Source organism: Mya arenaria, chromosome 8 (genome assembly GCF_026914265.1).
Source record: "Mya arenaria isolate MELC-2E11 chromosome 8, ASM2691426v1".
NCBI classification, from domain to species: Eukaryota; Metazoa; Mollusca; class Bivalvia; order Myida; family Myidae; genus Mya; species Mya arenaria.
Window position 1 is genome coordinate 54,814,951 of NC_069129.1, and position 23,287 is coordinate 54,838,237.

General features: G+C 37.3%; 2 protein-coding genes across 2 annotated transcripts in view; one reads left to right on the plus strand and one right to left on the minus strand.

Moving 5' to 3' along the window:
• LOC128243796 (protein-glutamine gamma-glutamyltransferase K-like) overlaps nucleotides 1-7,982 on the plus strand; it is a 32,023-nt gene extending 24,041 nt beyond the window's left edge. Inside the window, exons 16-18 of the mRNA XM_052961745.1 lie at nucleotides 4,448-4,620; nucleotides 6,782-6,918; nucleotides 7,495-7,982. Of these exons, the coding sequence (XP_052817705.1) occupies nucleotides 4,448-4,620; nucleotides 6,782-6,918; nucleotides 7,495-7,636 (452 nt within the window). The 3' untranslated portion in view covers nucleotides 7,637-7,982. The remainder of the gene's footprint in view (nucleotides 1-4,447; nucleotides 4,621-6,781; nucleotides 6,919-7,494) is intronic.
• Nucleotides 7,983-9,961: 1,979 nt separating this feature from the next.
• LOC128243494 (protein-glutamine gamma-glutamyltransferase K-like) lies at nucleotides 9,962-22,845 on the minus strand. Its single transcript, XM_052961291.1, has 16 exons — nucleotides 22,706-22,845; nucleotides 22,382-22,491; nucleotides 22,011-22,193; nucleotides 20,827-21,090; nucleotides 20,205-20,323; nucleotides 19,549-19,656; nucleotides 18,515-18,692; nucleotides 18,157-18,292; nucleotides 17,438-17,657; nucleotides 17,157-17,283; nucleotides 16,507-16,601; nucleotides 15,520-15,715; nucleotides 15,059-15,219; nucleotides 14,600-14,736; nucleotides 13,300-13,625; nucleotides 9,962-12,772 (listed from the first exon to the last, which is right to left on the minus strand). The coding sequence occupies exons 1-16, from the start codon at nucleotides 22,780-22,782 to the stop codon at nucleotides 12,705-12,707; spliced, it is 2,505 nt and encodes an 834-aa protein (XP_052817251.1). The 5' UTR covers nucleotides 22,783-22,845; the 3' UTR covers nucleotides 9,962-12,704.
• Between the last annotated feature and the right edge of the window lie 442 nt (nucleotides 22,846-23,287).

Below are 23,287 nucleotides of genomic sequence, written 5' to 3' on the forward strand. Positions count from 1 at the left end.
TCACTCGGTGAACTATAGCTTATTGTGTGCCCACTCGGCAAAATATATCTATTGTTGCTCACGCGGTGAAATATAGCATTTGTTGCCCACTGGGCAAAATATAGCTATTGTTGCTCACGCGGTGAAATATAGCTTTTGGTGCTCATTCGGTGAAATATAGCTTATGGCGCTCACTCGTTAAATATAGCTTTTGGCGCTCAGTCGGTTAAATATAGCTTTTTTGTGCTCATTCGGTGAAATATAGTTTATGGTGCTACTCGGTGAAATATAGCTTTTTTGTGCTCACTTGGTGAAATATAGCTTTTGATGCTCACTCGATGAAATATAACTTTTTGTGCTCACTCGGTGAACAATAGCTGTTTTTGTGCTCACTCGGTGAACTATAGCCTATTGTGTGCCCACTCGGCAAAATATATCTATTGTTGCTCACGCGGTGAAATATAGCTTTTGTTGCCCACTGGGCAAAATATAGCTATTGTTGCTCACGCGGTGAAATATAGCTTTTGGTGCTCACTCGGTGAAATATAGCTTTTGATGCTCACTCGATGAAATATAACTTTTTGTGCTCACTCGGTGAACAATAGCTGTTTTGTTGCCCATTGGGCAAAATATAGCTATTGTTGCTCACGCGGTGAAATATAGCTTTTGTTGCCCACTGGGCAAAATATAGCTTATGGCGCTCACTCGTTAAATATAGCTTTTGGCGCTCACTCGGTTAAATATAGCTTTTTTGTGCTCATTCGGTGAAATATAGTTTATGGTGCTACTCGGTGAAATATAGCTTTTTTGTGCTCACTCGGTGAAATATAGCTTATTGTGTGCTCACTCGGTGAATTATAACTTTTTTTGCCCACTCGGCAAAATATAGCTATTGGTGCTCACTCGGTGAAATATAGCTTTTGGTGCTCACTCGGTGAAATATAGCTTTTGTTGCCCACTCGGCAAAATATAGCTTATGGCGCTCACTCGTTAAATATAGCTTTTGGCGCTCACTCGGTTAAATATAGCTTTTTGTGCTCATTCGGTGAAATATAGTTTATGGTGCTCACTCAATGAAATATAGCTTTTTGTGCTCACTCGGTGAACAATAGCTGTTTTTGTGCTCACTCGGTGAACTATAGCTGTTTTTGTGCTCACTCGGTGAACTATAGCTTTTTTTGTGCTCACTCGGTGAACTATAGCTGTTTTTGTGCTCACTCGGTGAACTATAGCTTATTGTGTGCTCACTCGGTGAATTATAACTTTTTTTGCCCACTCGGCAAAATATAGCTATTGGTGCTCACTCGGTGAAATATAGCTTTTGGTGCTCACTCGGTGAAATATAGCTTTAGGTGCTCACTCGGTGAACTATAGCTTTAGGTGCTCACTCGGTGAACTATAGCTTTAGGTGCTCACTCGGTGAAATATAGCTTTAGGTGCTCACTCGGTGAAATATAGCTTTAGGTGCTCACTCGGTGAAATATAGCTTTAGGTGCTCACTCGGTGAACTATAGCTTATTGTGTGCTCACTCGGTGAAATATAGCTTATTGTGTGCTCACGCGGTGAAATATAGCTTTAGGTGCTCACTCGGTGAAATATAGCTTTAGGTGCTCACTCGGTGAAATATAGCTTTAGGTGCTCATTCGGTGAAATATAGCTTTTGGTGCTCACTCGGTGAAATATAGCTTTAGGTGCTCACTCGGTGAAATATAGCTTTAGGTGCTCACTCTGTGAAATATAGCTTAAGGTGCTCACTCGGTGAACTATAGCTTATTGTGTTCTCACTCGGTAAAATATAGCTTATTGTTGCTCACTCGGTGAATTATAGCTTTTGGTGCTCACTAGGTTAAATATAGCTTATTGTGTGCTCACTCGGTGAAATATAGCTTTTGGTGCTCACTCGGTGAAATATAGCTTATTGTGTGCTCACTCGGTGAAATATAGCTTTTGGTGCTCACTCGGTGAATTATAGCTTTTGATGCTCACTCGATGAAATATAGCTTTTGGTGCTCACTCGGTGAAATATAGCTTATTGTGTGCTCACTCGGTGAACTATAGCTGTTTTTGTGCTCACTCGGTGAACTATAGCTGTTTTTGTGCTCACTCGGTGAACTATAGCTTATTGTGTGCTCACTCGGTGAATTATAACTTTTTTTGCCCACTCGGCAAAATATAGCTATTGGTGCTCACTCGGTGAAATATAGCTTTTGGTGCTCACTCGGTGAAATATAGCTTATTGTGTGCTCACGCGGTGAAATATAGCTTTTGGTGCTCACTCGGTGAAATATAGCTTTTGATGCTAACTCGGTGAATTATAGCTTTTGTGTGCTCACTCGGTGAATTATAGCTTTTGGTGATCACTCGGTGAAAAATAGCTTTTGTTGCTAACGCGGTGAAATATAGCTTTTGGCGCTCACTCGGTGAAATATAGCTTTAGGTGCTCACTCGGTTAAATATAGCTTTTTTGTGCTCATTCGGTGAAATATAGTTTATGGTGCTACTCGGTGAAATATAGCTTTTTGTGCTCACTCGGTGAAATATAGCTTATTGTGTGCTCACTCGGTGAATTATAACTTTTTTTGCCCACTCGGCAAAATATAGCTATTGGTGCTCACTCGGTGAAATATAGCTTTTGGTGCTCACTCGGTGAAATATAGCTTTTGTTGCCCACTCGGCAAAATATAGCTTATGGCGCTCACTCGTTAAATATAGCTTTTGGCGCTCACTCGGTTAAATATAGCTTTTTGTGCTCATTCGGTGAAATATAGTTTATGGTGCTCACTCAATGAAATATAGCTTTTTGCGCTCACTCGGTGAACAATAGCTGTTTTTGTGCTCACTCGGTGAACTATAGCTGTTTTTGTGCTCACTCGGTGAACTATAGCTGTTTTTGTGCTCACTCGGTGAACTATAGCTGTTTTTGTGCTCACTCGGTGAACTATAGCTTATTGTGTGCTCACTCGGTGAATTATAACTTTTTTTGCCCACTCGGCAAAATATAGCTATTGGTGCTCACTCGGTGAAATATAGCTTTTGGTGCTCACTCGGTGAAATATAGCTTTAGGTGCTCACTCGGTGAACTATAGCTTTAGGTGCTCACTCGGTGAAATATAGCTTTAGGTGCTCACTCGGTGAAATATAGCTTTAGGTGCTCACTCGGTGAAATATAGCTTTAGGTGCTCACTCGGTGAAATATAGCTTTAGGTGCTCACTCGGTGAACTATAGCTTATTGTGTGCTCACTCGGTGAAATATAGCTTATTGTGTGCTCACGCGGTGAAATATAGCTTTAGGTGCTCACTCGGTGAAATATAGCTTTAGGTGCTCACTCGGTGAAATATAGCTTTAGGTGCTCATTCGGTGAAATATAGCTTTAGGTGCTCACTCGGTGAAATATAGCTTTAGGTGCTCACTCGGTGAAATATAGCTTTAGGTGCTCACTCTGTGAAATATAGCTTTAGGTGCTCACTCGGTGAACTATAGCTTATTGTGTGCTCACTCGGTAAAATATAGCTTATTGTTGCTCACTCGGTGAATTATAGCTTTTGGTGCTCACTAGGTTAAATATAGCTTATTGTGTGCTCACTCTGTGAAATATAGCTTTTGGTGCTCACTCGGTGAAATATAGCTTATTGTGTGCTCACTCGGTGAAATATAGCTTTTGGTGCTCACTCGGTGAATTATAGCTTTTGATGCTCACTCGATGAAATATAGCTTTTGGTGCTCACTCGGTGAAATATAGCTTATTGTGTGCTCACTCGGTGAACTATAGCTGTTTTTGTGCTCACTCGGTGAACTATAGCTGTTTTTGTGCTCACTCGGTGAACTATAGCTTATTGTGTGCTCACTCGGTGAATTATAACTTTTTTTGCCCACTCGGCAAAATATAGCTATTGGTGCTCACTCGGTGAAATATAGCTTTTGGTGCTCACTCGGTGAAATATAGCTTATTGTGTGCTCACGCGGTGAAATATAGCTTTTGGTGCTCACTCGGTGAAATATAGCTTTTGATGCTAACTCGGTGAATTATAGCTTTTGTGTGCTCACTCGGTGAATTATAGCTTTTGGTGATCACTCGGTGAAAAATAGCTTTTGTTGCTAACGCGGTGAAATATAGCTTTTGGCGCTCACTCGGTGAAATATAGCTTTAGGTGCTCACTCGGTGAATATAGCTTTAGGTGCTCACGCCGTGAAATATAGCTTTTGGTGCTCACTCGGTGAAATATAATTATTACGATTTTACACTGAAACACACAATCATCCTCTATATCATATTAACGACTTGAGTCGCGAAAGTTTAAATTCTTAACGATTAAGCCTAGTACTTTGGATTGCCTATCTGCAATTCTATTGGCTGTAAATGCAGGTTGTATTCTAAATGCGATTACTTTGCAACAGTGGTTAGGAAACTGCCTTCACAATCGAGCTTAAATAAATAAGTATAAACTAATACATGATCCGTTTACAGCCTACTCGTGGAAAGACACATTGAAGGTGGATATGTACCTGCCAAATCTGATCGAGCTTGCAAACCTTAACATCGAGGCCAACACCCTCATCACGAACCTCTCGGAAAACAAGTACGAGCGGGGTTTTACGACACACGAATTCCGTTTCCGCCGACCGGACCTTGATGTGAAGGTAACGTGCGTAAAAATGATCGGATATGTTTTTAAGAAATATTATAAGTCAAGGCTTAGTTGGTGACCCGATATAGGATATACGAGGCAAAGAAAACCATATCGACACTGCGACACGTATATCTTATTCCGATGAATAAATGAAACATTTAAACATGTACACAAGTTGTTGATGAGATATACATGTTATGGTATTAGAAGGAGACCCGATATGGGATATACGGGGCAAAGGAAACCATATCGACTCTGCGACCCGTATATCCCATATCGGCTCACCTACTAAGCTATCGCCCGAAATGATTTCCTTTTCCTTGTATATCCCATATCGGGTCTCCTTCTAATACCGTAACATGTATATCTCATCAACAACCTGTTTTCATGTTTAAATGTTTCATTTATTCATCGGAATAAGAAAATAGACGCCATTTTTGGTACGATATAAATTTGATGACCCAGTATGGAAAATATGGGGTCACCGCGTGACCAGTCCTTGTCCAATTTATGTTGGAGGCGTACTATATTCTAATACGACTAGGGGCGAGAGTGGTCTAGTGGTATAGGTGTCCGCCTCTCACCCAAGATGTCCTGGATTGCCTCTCAAAAAGGACACAGTACTAAATTTCTGCACAAGAAACGTACTTGAGCGTGATTCTATAAGGTATCAGCTTTCGTCACAAGCGTCACTTATATAAGCAACGTTGTTCAACATCAACGCCGAGTTCATTAAATTGTGTATTCACTAGGACTGTTACGGTTTGCGTGTTGTAGTGTAGCATATTCTCAGGTCTACATAGTTGTGTTGTTGTGTTGTTAATCGCTTTGTTCACGTATATGATGTTGATTATACTCACTGTGCATGTCACATTACAATCATGTCGCTGAATGAGTCCTTCCTAAGTTATTGCATCAACTAGTACATCGCACAGAGCTATCAACTTCCGCTTCCATTGCACACACTCTAGGGTTACACTCTACAAACAAAACAAATTTCGCTCCCTTTCCACCTTTTTACAACAGTACAACAAATTTCGTTCTAGTGTACATACTGCAAATAACAAACAAATTAAGTGTCGCTCCTTTTGTTTAGCTACAAAGTTCAAGTTTGCAAAGTAAAATCAAATTTCGCACCCTATAGAAGCAGACGCTCAGTAAAGTACAATCAAATTTCGCTTCTACTCTGCCTGATTTACAAAATATTACCAAATTTCGCTCCTGTTTTGCCTGCTCTACAAAGTGTTACCAAATTTCGCTCCTGTTCCGCATGCTCTACAAGGTATTATCAAATTTCGCTCCTATTCCGTCTGCTCTACAAGGTATTATCGAATTTCGCTCCTATTCCGTCTGCTCTACAAGGTATTATCAAATTTCGCTCCTATTTCGCCTACTCTACAAAGTTTTATAAAATTTCGCTCCTATTCCGTCTGCTCTACAAAGTATTATCAAATTTCCCTCCTATTCCGCCTGCTCTACAAAGTAAAGTCAAATTTCGTTCCTGCTCCACCTGCTCTACAAAGTAAAGTCAAATTTCGCTCCCATTCCGCCTGCGGTACAAAGTATTATCAAATTTCGCTCCTATTCCGTCTGCTCTACAAAGTATTATCAAATTTCGTTCCTGCTCCGCCTGCTCTACAACGTCAAGTCAAATTTCGCTCCTATTCCGCCTGCTCTACAAAGTATTATCAAATTTCGCCCCTATCTCGCATGCTCTACAAAGTATTATCACATTTCGTTCCTGCTTCGCCTGCTCTACAAAGTAAAGTCAAATTTCGCTCCTATTCCGCCTGCGGTACAAAGTATTATCAAATTTCGCCCCTATTTCGCATGCTCTACAAAGTATTATCAAAGTTCGTTCCTGCTCCGCCTGCTCTACAAAGTAAAGTCAAATTTCGCTCCTATTCCGGCTGCGGTACAAAGTATTATCAAATTTCGCCCCTATTTCGCATGCTCTACAAAGTATTATCAAATTTCGTTCCTGCTCCGCCTGCTCTACAAATTAAAATTAAATTTCGCTCCTATTCCGTCTGCTCTACAAGGTATTTATCAAATTTCGCTCCTATTCCGCCTGCTCTACAGGTTAAATATCAGTTCGCACCTTTTACACCTACTCTGCAAAGTGCAATATGTTTCTCTTTCATTTCATCAAATAAAACTACCATCAACAGGGTCCCAGTGAGTGTAAACTTGGCAAGCCTGTTGAGTTCAAAGTGTCCTTCAACAACCCGCTCCCAAGGCCACTCGTGGAGTGCAAGATATCGATGGAGAGCGACGCCTTCGATGACATCGAGGACGAACGTGTCGAGTGAGTCTTTTGATTTTTTAGATGCTATGAGAAGTGGGTAAATACAAATGATTTATAGGAATTAACATAATTCGAAAATACGTTGTAAAAATTGTAACCGAACATAGAGTATAAACACAACGCAAACAGATAAAGAACCGGGGCTTGTCGAAGGTGATTATAGGGAAATAACCTGATACAAATTAAAGGTGCGCTCTTACCCCCATATTAGATTTACCACAATTAAAACAATTGATATACCAAAAAGTATGGACAAATGTCGAAAACAATGGTTCTTATGAAGGATACTGAGTTTAGTTTGAACGAAAGGTGCAGAAAACATGGTATTTCTACCTTATGAGACTAAAGTGGATCACAAGAAATATTTTAGCTCTCGCCAATCATTTAATAGTTTGGCGTTTTCAGCTATTACATTCACGGTTACAATCTTGTTATCAGTAATTAATATTTTCCATAACTGCTTTATTTAGTAAGTAGTTAAAGGTTTATTACTCAAAAATTATGTTTGTTATGTATGATTATGCGCTGATTTTGAATAAGACTGTCACTTTAAAGTTCTAAATCTCCTAATTCCAGTGATGTTCCAGCGAATGGTCTTTTCGAAAAGAAGTTCAAACTGGTTCCAAACCGCATCAAGATGCACTCGGTCGAGTTCAGCTTCGACTGTAAGACCCTGGAGGACATCTCTGGGACCACTTCAATCACAGTCCTGCCCTGAGCACCTTTTGAGGAACCCTGGTTGCCGTCCATCACCCTAAGTGGCGCCCGGTCATATAATCTTTGCAGAGTGCATATTACGCACTAACTGTTCAGACACTATTCTTTATAGAAGTTTACATTGTGAATGTTTTATAGAAGTTTTTTTTCTGTGTACAAATTAATGCCGCTTTGTTTCATATCTGTGGCAGCTTCTTTTCTCTCCGACATTTTACATGTATGACATTATTATGTTTTAGTCTACTCTTTTTACATTGTTACTTATCGTTGAAAAGTGCGAATTTGGAACATGATTGAGATTTATATTTTGCTCAACTGCATATTTTTATGTTCTTTATTAAGTTCATAAGACAATATACCTTACAAAAAGAACAAAGTAGGAATAATTAACCATTGGCAAAACGTGTCATTTGACTGAGTTCTAAATCCCATTAAACTGTAATACATTAGGGAGATATTATAAAATGGGAGAATGCCTTAAAGGCCCCCACTTGCTCACCTATCCTTAAACCACTGTGCTATCAATGTCGATGTTGCTTATTTTATAATGACGCAGTCTAACAGTTTAAATAATGTCTTTAAATAAATATTTTCTCAAACATTGTGTGTGTGTGTGTGCGTGTGTGCGTGCGTGTCTTTTTTGTAATACGTATAATATTACAGTGCTCGACACGAATGGTGTCCCATGATCCCGCAGAAAATTAGATAGGAACAAGAAACATGTGTGTTCCATGCAGACATTTATATAACTGTAAGACACTTAAAAAACTAAACTAAATAAAAAAAACACCAAACTAAATAATTGAAGAGCTTTTCTATACGTTACAATAAAATACGTTAAGTAAAATGCTAGGTAAACCAAGCAAAGACTACGTAAAAAGTCTGCATGAACAAATTAGAATTTAGAAAAAATAATCGGATGAATTCCTAAACCCAAGAATAACTTTTCTACCAAAGCAAATCTAGTTTACCGGTCATTCTTTTGACGCCAAGAACCACAATATAGTTTACCTGTTGTTCTTGCGAAGTAAAGCATGACTGTTCTACCCAAGCAACAAAAAATAGTTTGTCGTTCTTGCAAGTCCAAGCAAAACTCTTCTACCAAGGTAAAGGTTTACTCGTAGTTTTAGCGAGGTCAATCTTAACCTTTCTACCCAGGCAATAGGAGATAGTTTACCTGTCATTTTAGGACGTCATTCAGAACTCTTCTTCCCAAGCAACACAATATTGTTTACCTTTCATTCTTGTGACGCCCAGCAGAACGCTTCAACCTCGGAAGTACAATTTAATTTACCTGTCATTCTTGTGAATTATTCAACCCAGGTAATATAATATATCAACACAAATAACAAGATATAGTTTACTAGTCTTTCCAGTGAGGTCTGGTAGAACTATTCAACTCAGAGAACGCAAAATAGTTTATCAGTCCTTATTGTGACGCCAAGCAGAACTCAGCCTAGAGAACATACTAAAGTTACCCCGTCATTCTTGTCATGCAAAGCAGAACTCTTACTAAGGAAACAAAATAATGGTTAACCAGTCGTGTTTTGTGACGCCAGGCAGACCATTTCAACCCAAAATAGTTTACCAACAGGCAACACAATTATTGTTTACCAGTCTTTCTTGTGATGCCAAACAGAACTCTAACCCAACAACACAATTATAGTTCACCAGTCTTTCTTGTGACGCCAAACAGAACTCATCAACCCAGCAACACAATTATAGTTTACCAGTCTTTCTTGTGACGCCAAACAGAACTCTTCAACCCAGCAACACAATTATTGTTTACCAGTCTTTCTTGTGACGCCAAACAGAACTCTTCAACCCAGCAACACAATTATAGTTCACCAGTCTTTCTTGTGACGCCAAACAGAACTCATCAACCCAGCAACACAATTATAGTTTACCAGTCTTTCTTGTGACGCCAAACAGAACTCTTCAACCCAGCAACACAATTATTGTTTACAAGTCTTTCTTGTGACGCCAAACAGAACTCTTCAACCCAGGCAACACAATGATTGTTTACAAGTCTTTCTTGTGACGCCAAACAGAACTCTTCAACCCAGCAACACAATTATAGTTTACCAGTCTTTCTTGTGACGCCAAACAGAGCACTTCAACCCAGGCAACACAATACAGTTTACCAGTCGTTTTTGTAACGCCAAACAGAGCTCTTCAACCAAAGCAACATACAACAGTAAACATATCGTTTTTGTAAGTATTATAATATTTAAAGAGAGATCATTGTCTGAGATTTATTGGAAACATTACTTGGATCGAGGACTTGTAAGTCAACTTCTACATGACAAGTATTGACAACATACAGTCGTTTTTTCTTTACATTTATGCAAGTGTAAGCACAGTACAAAAAATAAGAAAAAGAAATAAACATGTGTAAAAGAACTATAAGGTAAAAAAGCAACAACAAAACTAGGTAATGGAAATTAAATGAATTGCTAACACAAGTAACAAAGTTTTGAACTTGGTTTATATTAGCACATTATTACTACAAGTTCGTCATTAAAAGCAGAATCCAACAAATTGAAAATGGAAACCAAGCCATAAAGTTAATCAGCAGTCAGCCTTTATTGATTTTAATCAAGTGAGCCAGTAGAATTAAACAGTGGCTGGCCAACTTTGTAGGTAGTTTACACATAAGTATGCAGACCACTAAACAAGTTAAAGGCTGTTAGTATGTACTAACACATAACAAATGCATACATAAACCATTCATTTTTTAAGTACTTACTAACAACCTCTAACCACTACTGGGTATGAACTTCCAAATGTTGATAGATCTTGGTGGTAACTAAAATCATGGCAAAGAGAGAAAAACGTGCTTCAGTAGATTAATAATACAGTGATCTTTTGATAATTATATATTCTTGTAGAATATCCTTTTTTCATTCTCATTAAAACATAAATAAGTAATTTAAGGTAAAATAATAATTACATGTATGTGCACAAATAACTAATACTACTCACGATATACAAGCGATATATTAACGATATACATAGCCTTTACACTGTAATGTTACTATTGCAAACACACAGACTCCTCACCAATGTTTTGTCAAAAGCAATTATCATATAACACACTTATATATGCCTTACAAAAAAAAAAATGATACAAAAATAATCTCACTTACAATACAAACATTTATTATCTCCCTGCTTCACACTTTTTATGCTGCCTTTCATATGAAAACAATTAAAGAAAACTAAAACAATCTACTAACCCCAAGCTTTTGAAAATCTTTAAAATTAATTAAAAAATGACAAAAACCACTTCCAGTGCTATGATAAATAAAATGATGATTTTTTATTGTAAATCTCATTCTAATTTAAATATCACTATATTTAAAGTATTGCACACATATAATCTTCCTTATGTTTTATTTATTCATATTTATGTATATAGCACTTTATATACAATTCATTAAAATTTCTGTGAAAATATGAATATGGTCTGCTTGGTAACCAAAGCACATAAACAAGAAAAAACAAATCAACTACAATCAGGGCTTCTAACAGCTGATAATTGCCAATCCTGAAAAATAGCCGAGGGGTCGTTGAGTATGAGGGACTTGTGCCCGAATTCGGGTAACGACCTTCAACCCCTTTTGAAATTGTTTCCAAAAGCAATTATATACATTTCAAGGTACTTTTAAAGCAATTGTGAGCAAAATACAATCTTAACAACTGCACAATAGGCTTAAGTTATAAACTCTCAATCCTGATGTCAGGATACATCATTTACTGAAAAAACTCAATAACTGCATACAGAAATAGAAGCAGATATCGAGTTCTTGCACTAAGGTGACGTCCTGTTCTACTACAAATTATCCTCGCTACGCCATATAATTTGTATATATAACATAAAAATAACATATTTGTAGATTGCACTCTCAGCCGCGTAGCTAGGGCCGAATTGATTGATGTTGGACAGCATATTAACCCTTTCACCTCCTACCCCCGTTCAATTTTTAATTCAAATTATAGGGTTTTGGTATGACAAAAACATCAGCCAGTTAAAATTTCATTATGCAACTGCGTATTTGCATACAGTCAGCTACGTGCCCGACTCTGCATTGGTCTCAAAGATCTAAGGAAAGTTTACTTTATTGTATGTAATTTTAACAACAGTGCCAATGAGCTAGCGTTGTAGTTATCACAATGACACAAGAGACTATACTCTTAATGGCAATTATTAAAGCAAGAGTTATATCTCTGGCAACATTTGTACTAAGTTTCATATGGGTTTCGAGTTGATTAAGGTCAAGGTTATTGTCAGAATACATCAGCACCGACTACAGCGACATCAAGGCTATGAAAAATCAACTTTTTTTAAGACAAGAGGAGTTAACCAACAACCAAAATACATGAGGTCTTTTGAAATTGAGTACATCGTATATGGTTAAGTCCTTAAGAACTTATGATTTCTTAACATAAAATCAAACTACAACATGAGGAAAATAAGTGTTACCGTGGTAGTTGTATTAGATGTACATATACATAACAACACATGCAAGCACATTTCAGCAAACAGGAAGACATATGATGATCTTTGGTAAATACTGTATTTACTATGACACATGAATATGGATATAGAATTAAGAATTTAAATTAATTGTAAAAAAGTCCTGAACACATGTGTGAGATCATTAAATTTTAGTAAAATTATATATATTTAAGTATTAAACCCGAAATTAAAACTCAATCATTAACTTTGAAAAACAACAACAATTAACATGATATACCAGTTAAAAGAACATTCACAACATTGAGATTCACAATATTTTCCTTTGTAGACAACAAAATTCAAATTACAAAAATATCGAATACTGCTATGATTGGTAATCCATTTTTAGGTAGATCTATAAAAAAATACTAATAAAGCCTTTCATAGCTGTTGTCAAATTATAATTTTTTTATCAAAAGAAACCAAAGCTACAAAAATACAGTATCAAAAGTTACTATGTATCTCCACAGACTGGTAAAATAGTCCTGAATGGAATGGTAACTGTGATGTCTGTTTTTCTGCCTGTTGTACACACATGCACATCCATTTAGTCTGTTCCATTGGCGACATCTCCAGTTTGCTCTCCTGGCTGATCCTCTAGATCAGGCGCGTCTCCTGTGGATGTTAAATTGGCAAATCAAAGTCAACAGTCCATACTTTTGAGTTTTGGATCATCTTACCGGTATTCAAGATACATGTATGATTAAACGTGAAAAGACAATTAATACAATAAAATCATATTTCTAACTAATCTTTGAAACACCAAGACTTATAAGTGCTTGGTGACATTCAATTCAAATCTGCAGCATAATTACACAGCTTCAGGTCTAGTTTTTAAAGTTCACTATAGAACAATAACAAACAAAAGCGCAGAGTTTTTGCACTTATATCGAGCATTTTGCACTTTGTTTAGAATGTTGTTAAAGTTAACAACAATGTAAACAGCATCTTGTTAACTTAAAGGGTGACATTTTGAGCATGTACTCCTTTAATAAATTAGAATATGCACAGCTGAAACATTTACTGTCAGAAAAATTGCAGATCAAAGGGAACTTCCAGAGAGGTAAAGCTTTAAAACTACAATAAAAAAATTTGTTAACTTTAAACAAGTTCTAAACAATCGGCCTTATATCATCAGTTACCTGCACCCACTCCATCTCCAGTCTCCATTGGCTTCTCCTCCTTGTCAATCACTGCTGGCTCTGCCTCCCCATCACCACCTGACTCCCCCTCCTCCGAGCTGATTGGTTTACTATCTGTTTCGTCTGTTGTGATTGGCTCAGCAGACTCTTTTTCCTCTTCCGATTCATCCTTCCACTCAGACTTGCTAACAACAAACACATTGACCACCCCTTCCACATTGGCAATTTCCTCAGCTGAGAATGTGGCACTCACAGTGCGGTTGCCAAGGCGACGTGGGTAGAACGGAACATCAACAGTGATTTCATCATCTGGGTGGATCAATTTTCTGAATAGAAACAAAAAAGAAATAAAGAAAAAGGATTGAATAAAGAAAACCAAAGTCTTGGTATGTGTTGTTAATATTTCTTTACCACTTGTGTACAGGGCCATAACCTAGATGTTTTTTTCAGCCGTTTTGATGGCCATTTTTGGATATATTTCCAATGCTGAAAACATGTAATACGGCTGCAGAATGATGGACTCTTTTTAACATTGAATACAAGTTACGAGTCTGTTTGACATAAAACAATATTGTATACACTGTCGCATTTAAATTTTACATAGTAACCTTATTTTTGACTCAACACTACCCAGTTTCAATAACTTGTCAGTAAGTTTCATGAAGATTGGTTAAAAAAAATTGTAAAAAAAAACATAGCCTCTGGAGTGTTCACACCAAGCTTCCTACCTCATTTCACTCTGACAATGATTTTCCACTGATTTGACCTAGTGACCTACTTTCTGACCTCATGTGACCCAGTTTCAAACTAGTGAATTATTTCATAAATGAAAACATTCTGATTAAGTTTCATATAAATTGGACCAGACATATTGCTTCTTAGGGCTATTCCAGTAAAACATATATCCCACGGGGGGAAGGCAATTATTTGAATAGTATATGGGTGGGTGTCTTTTTTCGCTAATTTGGACCCCAAAAGGGTAAATTTGCTTCTGTAGGGGGGTGGCATAATTTAAAAGTGCCTTCCCCCCGGGGGTTATATGTTTAAATGGAATAGCCCTTAGTAGAATGATCCAATTATTGTAGGCCTAGTGACCTACTTTTTGACCAAACGTGACCCACTTTTTAAATGCACTGTAAATTTCTTCAAGGGTAACTTTTTATCCAAGTTTAATACAATCTGACCATAAAGAATATGTTGCGGCAGAGATCTCTGCAAGTCAAGGGAGATGACTGTGAAGCTGATTGAAAGGGCGATGGACAATATAAGTGGTAGTAGACAATATCAGTGGTTATGGTACCTGATGTGGAAGGCTCTGGCCTTGACCATATAGGATCCCTCAACATGGAAGACAGCGCTGTGCAGCTTTAGGTTGGTCGTGTTCTTGAATGTGAGGGGCACAATGGTCTCCACACTTGAACAGATCTTCTCTCCCACCTGCACATACATGGTACATTGTAATGAGACAAGATCTCGTTAAATTGTTATTTTTCAGAACATTCACATGTCAATTATTGTTTTTTCATCCTATTGCAAAGATAATTCCACAGGTGTGCCGGCAGTTTATCTTTACAGCAAGTATATGCAACTATCTTGCTGCAGTTTAAGACTTTTACTTATTTAAACAAAAAAATTGAATTGTGGCAATGTGCCCTAAGTATTGTTAAAATATATCAGTATGAACATACAAATCCTACAAACCTGCTTTAGAAGCAAGGTTTGCTAACTATTCAACAAAGATTAAACCTTATCCACATACATCAAATACAAGTGGTGGTTTGCGCAGGGAGAATGCCTCTATGGAAGCATACAGTCGTCCAGACTCGATGACTCGACAGGCTGCGGTAACCTTGTACATGAACTCAGGGTTGACTGCCACCTCGTACTCCTCCGCACTCACTGGCATCTTCACTTCTTTTTCTGGAACAGAGAAATAGAGAATACTAGGTTAGTGCTGTGGATGGAGAAGTTTATCTGGCAAGGCGGAGGAATTTATCGGGTAAGCCAATTTTCTTGGCGATGTTTTTGCCTGTATCATTATTATGCAAAGTGATTGGACTAAATGGGCGAGTGATTGTTGAGATTGGTTGTTGGTGTATAATGCAAATTAAATCAACTGCTGCTCAGAGTTTGACATATACATGGAAGACTGTATATTACTCCTGCTTGCACTATTTGGATGGACATTTAAAGAAAATACCCCCCCACCCTCTCTCTCACCTTCTCCAGAAGCCAGTTCAATCTCATTCCTGTCCCCTTTAATCTTCTTGCCGGCTACGCCAGTGTAAAACATGCTTGCCATGGTGAGAGTGACATTGATCTTGGCGGTCCCGGAGGTCAGGTTCTTCACCTTGACCCCTACCTCAAGGTCATCTCCTATCATACTGTCATCAGCCAAGATCAGCTCATAGTCAATCTGAAAGGGTAAATATAGACTTGTTCAACAGATGTGCAATATCACAGAAATAAATATCACCTTTTAATATTTACAGTTTAATTGCCTTTCCTTAGATGGACCCATATTCTTTCAATTGCGGTTTATTCTTTTAATTGCGTTTATATTTGGACAAAGGCAACAGCTTTGAAATACCTGATCAATTGCGGAAAGTTATGTATTCATATACTGAAGCCATGTATTCAGTGGACCATTTTATTGATTTTCACAGCATGGTGTGTTCACAGCTACGATGCAGTGGATACTGATCTTTATTCTATGTTTTTAGACACCAATTTAACGGATTTTAAAGATCTGCTGAATGGGGAAAAATGGTTCTTATTAAGCGCGTAGGTTCTCAACAAGACATGCGTCCTGCGTGTTTAATAGGATGTATGTGGTGTTTTATTGGAATGATGGGACCTACTTAGCATTGCATGACATGTATGTCTTGTCATTTTTTAGCAAAAAAAATACAGGAGTACTTTTTGTTTGGGCTTCAATATTTAAACATACAACTCACTCCAGGAAGTTACACTCAAAATGAACTATGCCACTTAAGATGGTTTAAATCTTAAAATAAAAAACAACAAGAACTAGAATTTATTTTGACTTCCTGGTATGGGCTGTATGTTCAAATGGTTTACCCTTTCTGACATATGGCAGAAAGTCGATGTTATTTTCACTGCTATCAAAGCTATGTCAAAAGAAATTTCCTTCTCGGAAATATCACCAACATCTAGACTGTTTTAAGAGCACTCTTTCTCTTGTACCTCTTTGTCACCAATGGCCTTCTTGTAGATGTTCTGTTTGCGGCGGGAGCTGAACCTCTCTACAAATTCCACTACTTTTCTCTCCTCCGCTGATCCTTAAACATACAATATAGATTGGGAAAATAATTTTCAGGCAGAATATGTACAGAAATTATAGTACACAATGCCAATGGAAATTCAGTAAAAAAACCTGAAGTCCCCTCCGGTGAAACCAGTAGGGGACTAAAAAGTACTGCAGAACTAATGCCAATGCTTGTCTATTGATTTTTTTGCCTGTCAAGAAAGTAGCGTACAATCATATTTACTATTAAGCTGCTCCCAACACCAAGGGTATATCACTACCTCAACTTTCTTCTTCGAAAAAAAAAGACAGGCCGAAAAAAGATTCTAAATAAGCAAAAAAAAAATTTTTTCATTTACATCAGGTTAGAAGTACTTAACTCCATAATCCAGGGACAATTGAGGTATACCGTATCAAGCTGTTTTAAAGTTACAACTGGGAAAGTTTCATTTCCATTTTGTGCTGGGTTTGAAGCCCCTTTATTGCACAAATCAAGTCGTAAGACTATGGTCATTTCCTTCATTGAAACCTGAGAAAAAACCTTCGATAGAAGCGACAATAACCCCACCCCACTGAAAACATAATGTACCTTCTCTGTATTTGTAGTCCAAGGTGAGATCATGCCTCTCTGATGACCCAACAGCCTTAGTGCTGATGTTGGCACCCACAGCATATTTGTCAATCCACACAACCTCCATGCTGCCATCTTTCTTCACCTACATACAACACAATACTACGACTTAATCTTTCACTTTTGTTTTTCAAATTTAAGAATGCATATAACTAATACTGTAACTTATCAAAAGCACACCCTCAAAGTCAAAAGATATCCTGCATGCTACACAATTCACTACCTCCAGTCCCACTCACCTCCCATTCAATCTTATCTCCGTTGACTTCGGAGAAGATGAAGCCTGTGTCAAAGTTCAGGTACACATGCCCCTCCTTGATTGCCTTGATAGGGGCTGGGCCGCACCTCATCACCCCCTCACTCAGCTCCTGGGGGGTCGCATCATGTGCCTGCCACCCATCATAACCCTCTGGCAAGTCGAGCCGCTTGAAGTAAGACTCATTCCACACATGGAAGTTCCTGTTGAATATCAAAGATAAGTATTACTTCTTATGAGATCAAGTTCATAGTTGGACACGGTGCCGTTTGTTCAAGTTAACAATGCTGTCAATGTGATTATTGTTACTGTCAAATCTTTATTACTCAGCAAATTTCATCGACACATTTGTGATCTACAGTTATTCATACACATATTGAGGCAGTTGTTTCAGCTCTGTTTGTTTTATCTAAAAAAACACTTTTAAAGTTCTGAACAATCGGCTCAATGTAACAGATATTAGTTTTTAACATGCCAAGTTGCAACAATCATCTGCTTTTCTCAATTTGTCAAGAGGCATTATTCCAAAATTACTTTAGCCATAGTGATCAGCCTAAAAACAGAAGTGCTCATATGCATGTTGTTATTGGTAAAATGTGAACTGTATAGGTTTCCAATGCTTAAACTTTTTTTGACAACCCCTCCCCCAGACAAGCTGAAAATTAAACCTAAGATTCAATACAAAAATATGTAGACACTTGCCAAGTAGAGTCATTAAGTTCCTCTATAGGTTCCCCGTCCTCATTGAAATGTTTGTCGATCGTCATGCTGCAATCTGTGTCATGAGCAGACTCGAAGTTTGTCACCGACCGTGTGGGGATGCCCAGGCAACGCAATACTATAATATCAATGACAAAAGACAAGGATGTAGGCAACCTGGTCACAAACATTCTTTTTCTTCTCTGCAGATAGTATATTACAACACAATGGACACCCTGTAAAACACATACCGTACAAAATATTTATGGAGTGTAAAGATTTAAGAATTATAGTACCTGAATCTGTATACATCCCCTAAACACATTCAGACCAGTAAATAATTGTAAGCCTGAATACTTACAGGTGGTGACGACCCCGGAAAAGACCCAGCACTGGCCATACTTGACCGGTTTGCCGGTGGTGTGGTACTGTTCCATGATGGCCACACTCCCCGTCCACTCCCAGGGCTTCGTACCTGGCTTTGGGTATTCAGAGCCCCACTTCCCATACAGCAATCCTTCATCATCATTGCTATTTGTCTAAAAAAACCATATTGTAATGGGTGCTTTATTCATTATTGCACATTAATAATTAAGGATTTACAAATAAACAAATTAAATGAATAACAATTGTAGAGAAGTCCCACAAATTTAGAAATCTTGGATAGAATATGAAGCAAGTCCACCGAGCAGGTGTAACCTGTCTTAACAGAAAAAATAAAGCATATTGACTACAGAAAGTAAAAAGGTTCAGAAAGAAAATGACACAAAATGAAACTGACCAGGAGCTACAGCTACATTCATGATCAAACTTAAGGTATTCTTTCCACAAATGTGAAAATTTTGGATGCCTGGCGACCTCATAAAATTTTGGTATCATTTGACAGGGTTTTGTGTGCACAAACAGAACATGTTAAAACTACTGAAATAATATCACAAGTATTTTTGGCCTTATAGATTGCAAAACATGTTGACCACTATGTCTGGTTTCATATATGAAGATAAGGAGAATTAATACAAGCTGTAATAACTTAATGTATGATGTACAACTTTCAGTTATTTATTTTACAAAATACTTATTAGTGATCAGTAAACAAAAGCGTATAAAATGATACCAAAATTGTATGGCGAGACCAGGCATCAATATTTAACATTATTGATTAAATATAAATGGAATATAAAGAAAAGTAGCTTATTTGTTACAGCAAAATGGCCTTAATATCCAATATGAATTTAAAGAAAACTTAAAATCTCTTTACACTCTTTATCTTTGTACATTTTTTTTATATTTTCATTAATTTGAAAGTTCTGGCTATTAAAGATGCTTGAAAAGACAGAACGAAAGCCAGAAAACTACCCCCCCTTTAAACACAGACTGTATAACCTGGTTACTTACAAGAGCAGAGAGACATCTGATGACAGAGATAACGCTGCTGCGGCCCGAGTCTGCCAGCTCCCCCTTGTCCAATAAGGTCAATGCCACCTCTAGCACTGGGCTCTCAAACTGACCACACATATACATATACCATGTAAGTAAGTTATATTTGAGGATATAAGCATGTTAGCATAAAACTTTCAATCAAATATAATACACATTATCTCAATCAAAGATTTTTTCATGTTTCAAGTGCACATCATACATATCTTTCATATGATTTGGATCAATATAAAAATGATAAGCAAAGCCTTATTCACCAATGATAATGTACATGTATCTGCCTGTGATGACAAGCAACATTCACTTCTCTATTGATGATACTTTATCAGCCTGTGAGCACATGCATCAAAATAAATTTAATGAAAGCTATGACAAGCTACTTTGATATTTGGTACTTTCTTAGCAGTTTTCTATTTTAATAAATTCAAACAAGAGTACCAGTTACAACCAAATGGCAAAGCAAAGGCAGGTGCCACCTTATGTCAAAGCAATACAATTATACATGAGTTTTAAAAGAGAGAAATCCCTCAATAATTATCTGGACCTGTCCCTAGGTTTGAAATTGACCTTCGAAATAAAAGATTTCAAATCTTTCAACAACTGCAAATCAAGACCTGTCCAAAGTTCCAAGCCCTGGCCGAGTGCATCCTCAAGTTTCCAGTCCAGATGTATCCAGTATCATTGAGCACATACTCATTTCTCTGCTCCTCGGACTCCATGTACACGGCATCATCTAGTAAGGGCGGGGTAGACAAAAGGCGTGCATGCGTTCAGATCATTCAATAGCAAGAATTCATACTGTAATTTATGTAATACATTGTTATGATTTTCATGAACAGTCCATGTACAAGACTGTAAGAAAAACCTGTCAAATGAACATGATCATACCAGGTACCATGCTTTAAACTCGAAGCGATGGCCAGCCCCACAATAATGGCCAAACCCACAAATGTGGCCTATTTATACCACAACCTTGGCCAAGCCTCGACACATCCCCGCAATTGTAGCTTATTATTATAAAAATGATGTCGCAAAGCGCTATATGAGGTTATAGGTTAAATGTGTGCAAAAAGGAACAGAAATTCAAGCCTGTCAAAATGTAATAAACATGATCATACCAGTTGCCATGATTTATATAATGAAGATTCCTAGATATTGTGTATAAAAAGCGAGCATATGTATATTTATAAGTATACAACCTGAGGCGTGCACATCACCATTTCAAACCAGCCATACCTTTACACCAAGGATTGAAAAGCAGATAGAAGAAGGTGTCAAGATCCTGGTTTGCAAAGTCATTCTCACTGCCCTTGACCTTAGTCTCAAACATCAGCTCGTACTTCCCAATCATGGAGTCGGCCTCTGAACAGACAGTCAGTGTCAAGACCTTTTTATCAACATCCTTGACCTTGACATTCCAATTGTCAGCTGTTGAGGCATCACCATTCAGATTTAAAGGCAGTCGGATCAAGGTTCCCTTGCTTTCCTGTGGTCTGGAACCTAAGTGGACAGAAGCAAATAAAAGATCTATAAATCTAAGTAATTTAACTTATATACTCATATGTATTACTCTTCATATGATTTTTAAATATTAATGAAGTGAAAAACTTCTACAGTGACATTAGATTTATAAACAAACCCTGAATTAAGGGAACAATAATACATCAGTATTAGACACTAAAACTTTTTGTGCAGGATTTTTTCGGACTACCCACTTGTAAAATTTAAGCTAACAAGCTTCAAAAATAAGACATTGTGTTAAAAAGTTTTCAAAAACTGAAAAGAATAAATGTCCATTAAGCGCAAAAAATGTTCTTAAAAAGCAAATAAATGTTTATATAGAGCAAATACAGCAATCATTACTACAGCCTTCTTCTAGTCATCTGGCCAATTCCCAAGCTTTAATATCTGGGAGTTTGAGTAAATAATAATGAGTCCCCAACTCACTTTAAGAGTAGAACACTGCACATGTACATGTATCAACATTGCACAGAATTACACAAATTTTATAATACATGTCTGACATGATTTTTAGTATGCTTGTATATCAAAAAAGCTTTATAAATATGCATTGTGATAACTTTGAGACATCAACGTTGGTGATTTTGTCATAGTAAAGTTTTTTTAAACTTTGCCATAACTCTAAATTTCATTCTTCCAAGATATTCAAATGAAACTTGGTACACATGTTGCCAGAACAATACAAACATGTATAACAAGGCCCATAACTTTAATAACTGTCTCTCATGTTATGCACCTTGTAGATAGAAAAAAATACACTGGCATAGGTTAGCATTTCCTTGCGGCGATTTTGTTATAATTAAAATGAGTCACTAGGAATAACATGTCATGCAATTTCCAATGATAAACTGATTGCCAAATGTATGGTCAAAAATACACATGAATTGAAATATAAATACCATAAGCAAATTTGGCAAAGAGCAGATCACTATCGGTCTTAACGTTTCTGTCAAATATTATCTTGAAGGTGATAGGCTGTCCCCGTCTCACGACCAACTCCTCTTGTTCAAACTCTTCAGTGTGGTGAACAGCACGGTTAGTTTCCTTTTGCAGGTCCACGGATGAAACTGTCAAGGCTTTTCCTGTATGAAAAACATTAATGAAAATCCCAATGAAATTTCTGCACAACTAGAATGTATTTCAGTATTGCATTAGAAACTTAATTATCACATTCTTTAGAATTGGAATGCCCTGATCAAACTGTTATTGGCAATTGTCAACACTGTAAAAGGCATTATAACTTCTTGCATGAACTGTCATTGTAATTTACCTTCAGTTACAACAGCAAGAGCAGCACTGTTCTCCCTAAACTCATCATCCGTTATCTCAACCCTCCGTCCGTCTGTACCCCCTAGAGCTGCATCACGCTTTGCACGACTCCTGTACACAGAATGCCAGTAATTAATTCATGAAAATAATTTAAAAACAAAGTACCACCAGACCCAGCATATACCGGTGCTCTCCGATTCTCATGTTGGAATATAGAGAATAGGACTATTGTGCCGAGATATTACATAACATGACACCGGACAAATTAAAAACAAAACTTAACCGGCCAAAAATAGCAAAACATCAAAATGTAGGCAAAACATACGATTCTGATCGCAAATTATATCGGTTTCTTGTCCTTTTAGGCGGATTTTCTGCATTCCCACGACTCCTTCTCCCCATGTTTGATCAGAATTTCGCCCGGGAGATATGCAAAAAGACGCTATGATCACTCGGCTGAGTCCGTGAGTTGCCGGAAATTGCCGAAATGACGATTAATAAGAAATTCATACCAAAGAAGCTGCGACCCAAAAATGCGGAAGTGTGATACTCATACGTACTGCGAAAATTTGTAACGGAACATTTTATTGCATTAAACATATCAGACATGTTTATAGCAAATACAAAATACATACATGTGCAAGGCATGGATTTAGACACAAATTGTTTTAACAGTTCAACATTTGTTTATGGATACAAACAACAACATACTTATTAGTTTCTTAAGATGTTTGCATAGTATATAAATTTTGATAGATTAATTAGAGATTTATTTGAATTGTTAGATATCAAATTAATAAACTTTTGCTTTGTTGGCCACGTGTAGTAATATCTTTTAATATATTTGGCTCTTAAGTCTGCGTATTTCGGACATATATTAGTAAAAAGTGATATTCATTTTCAATCA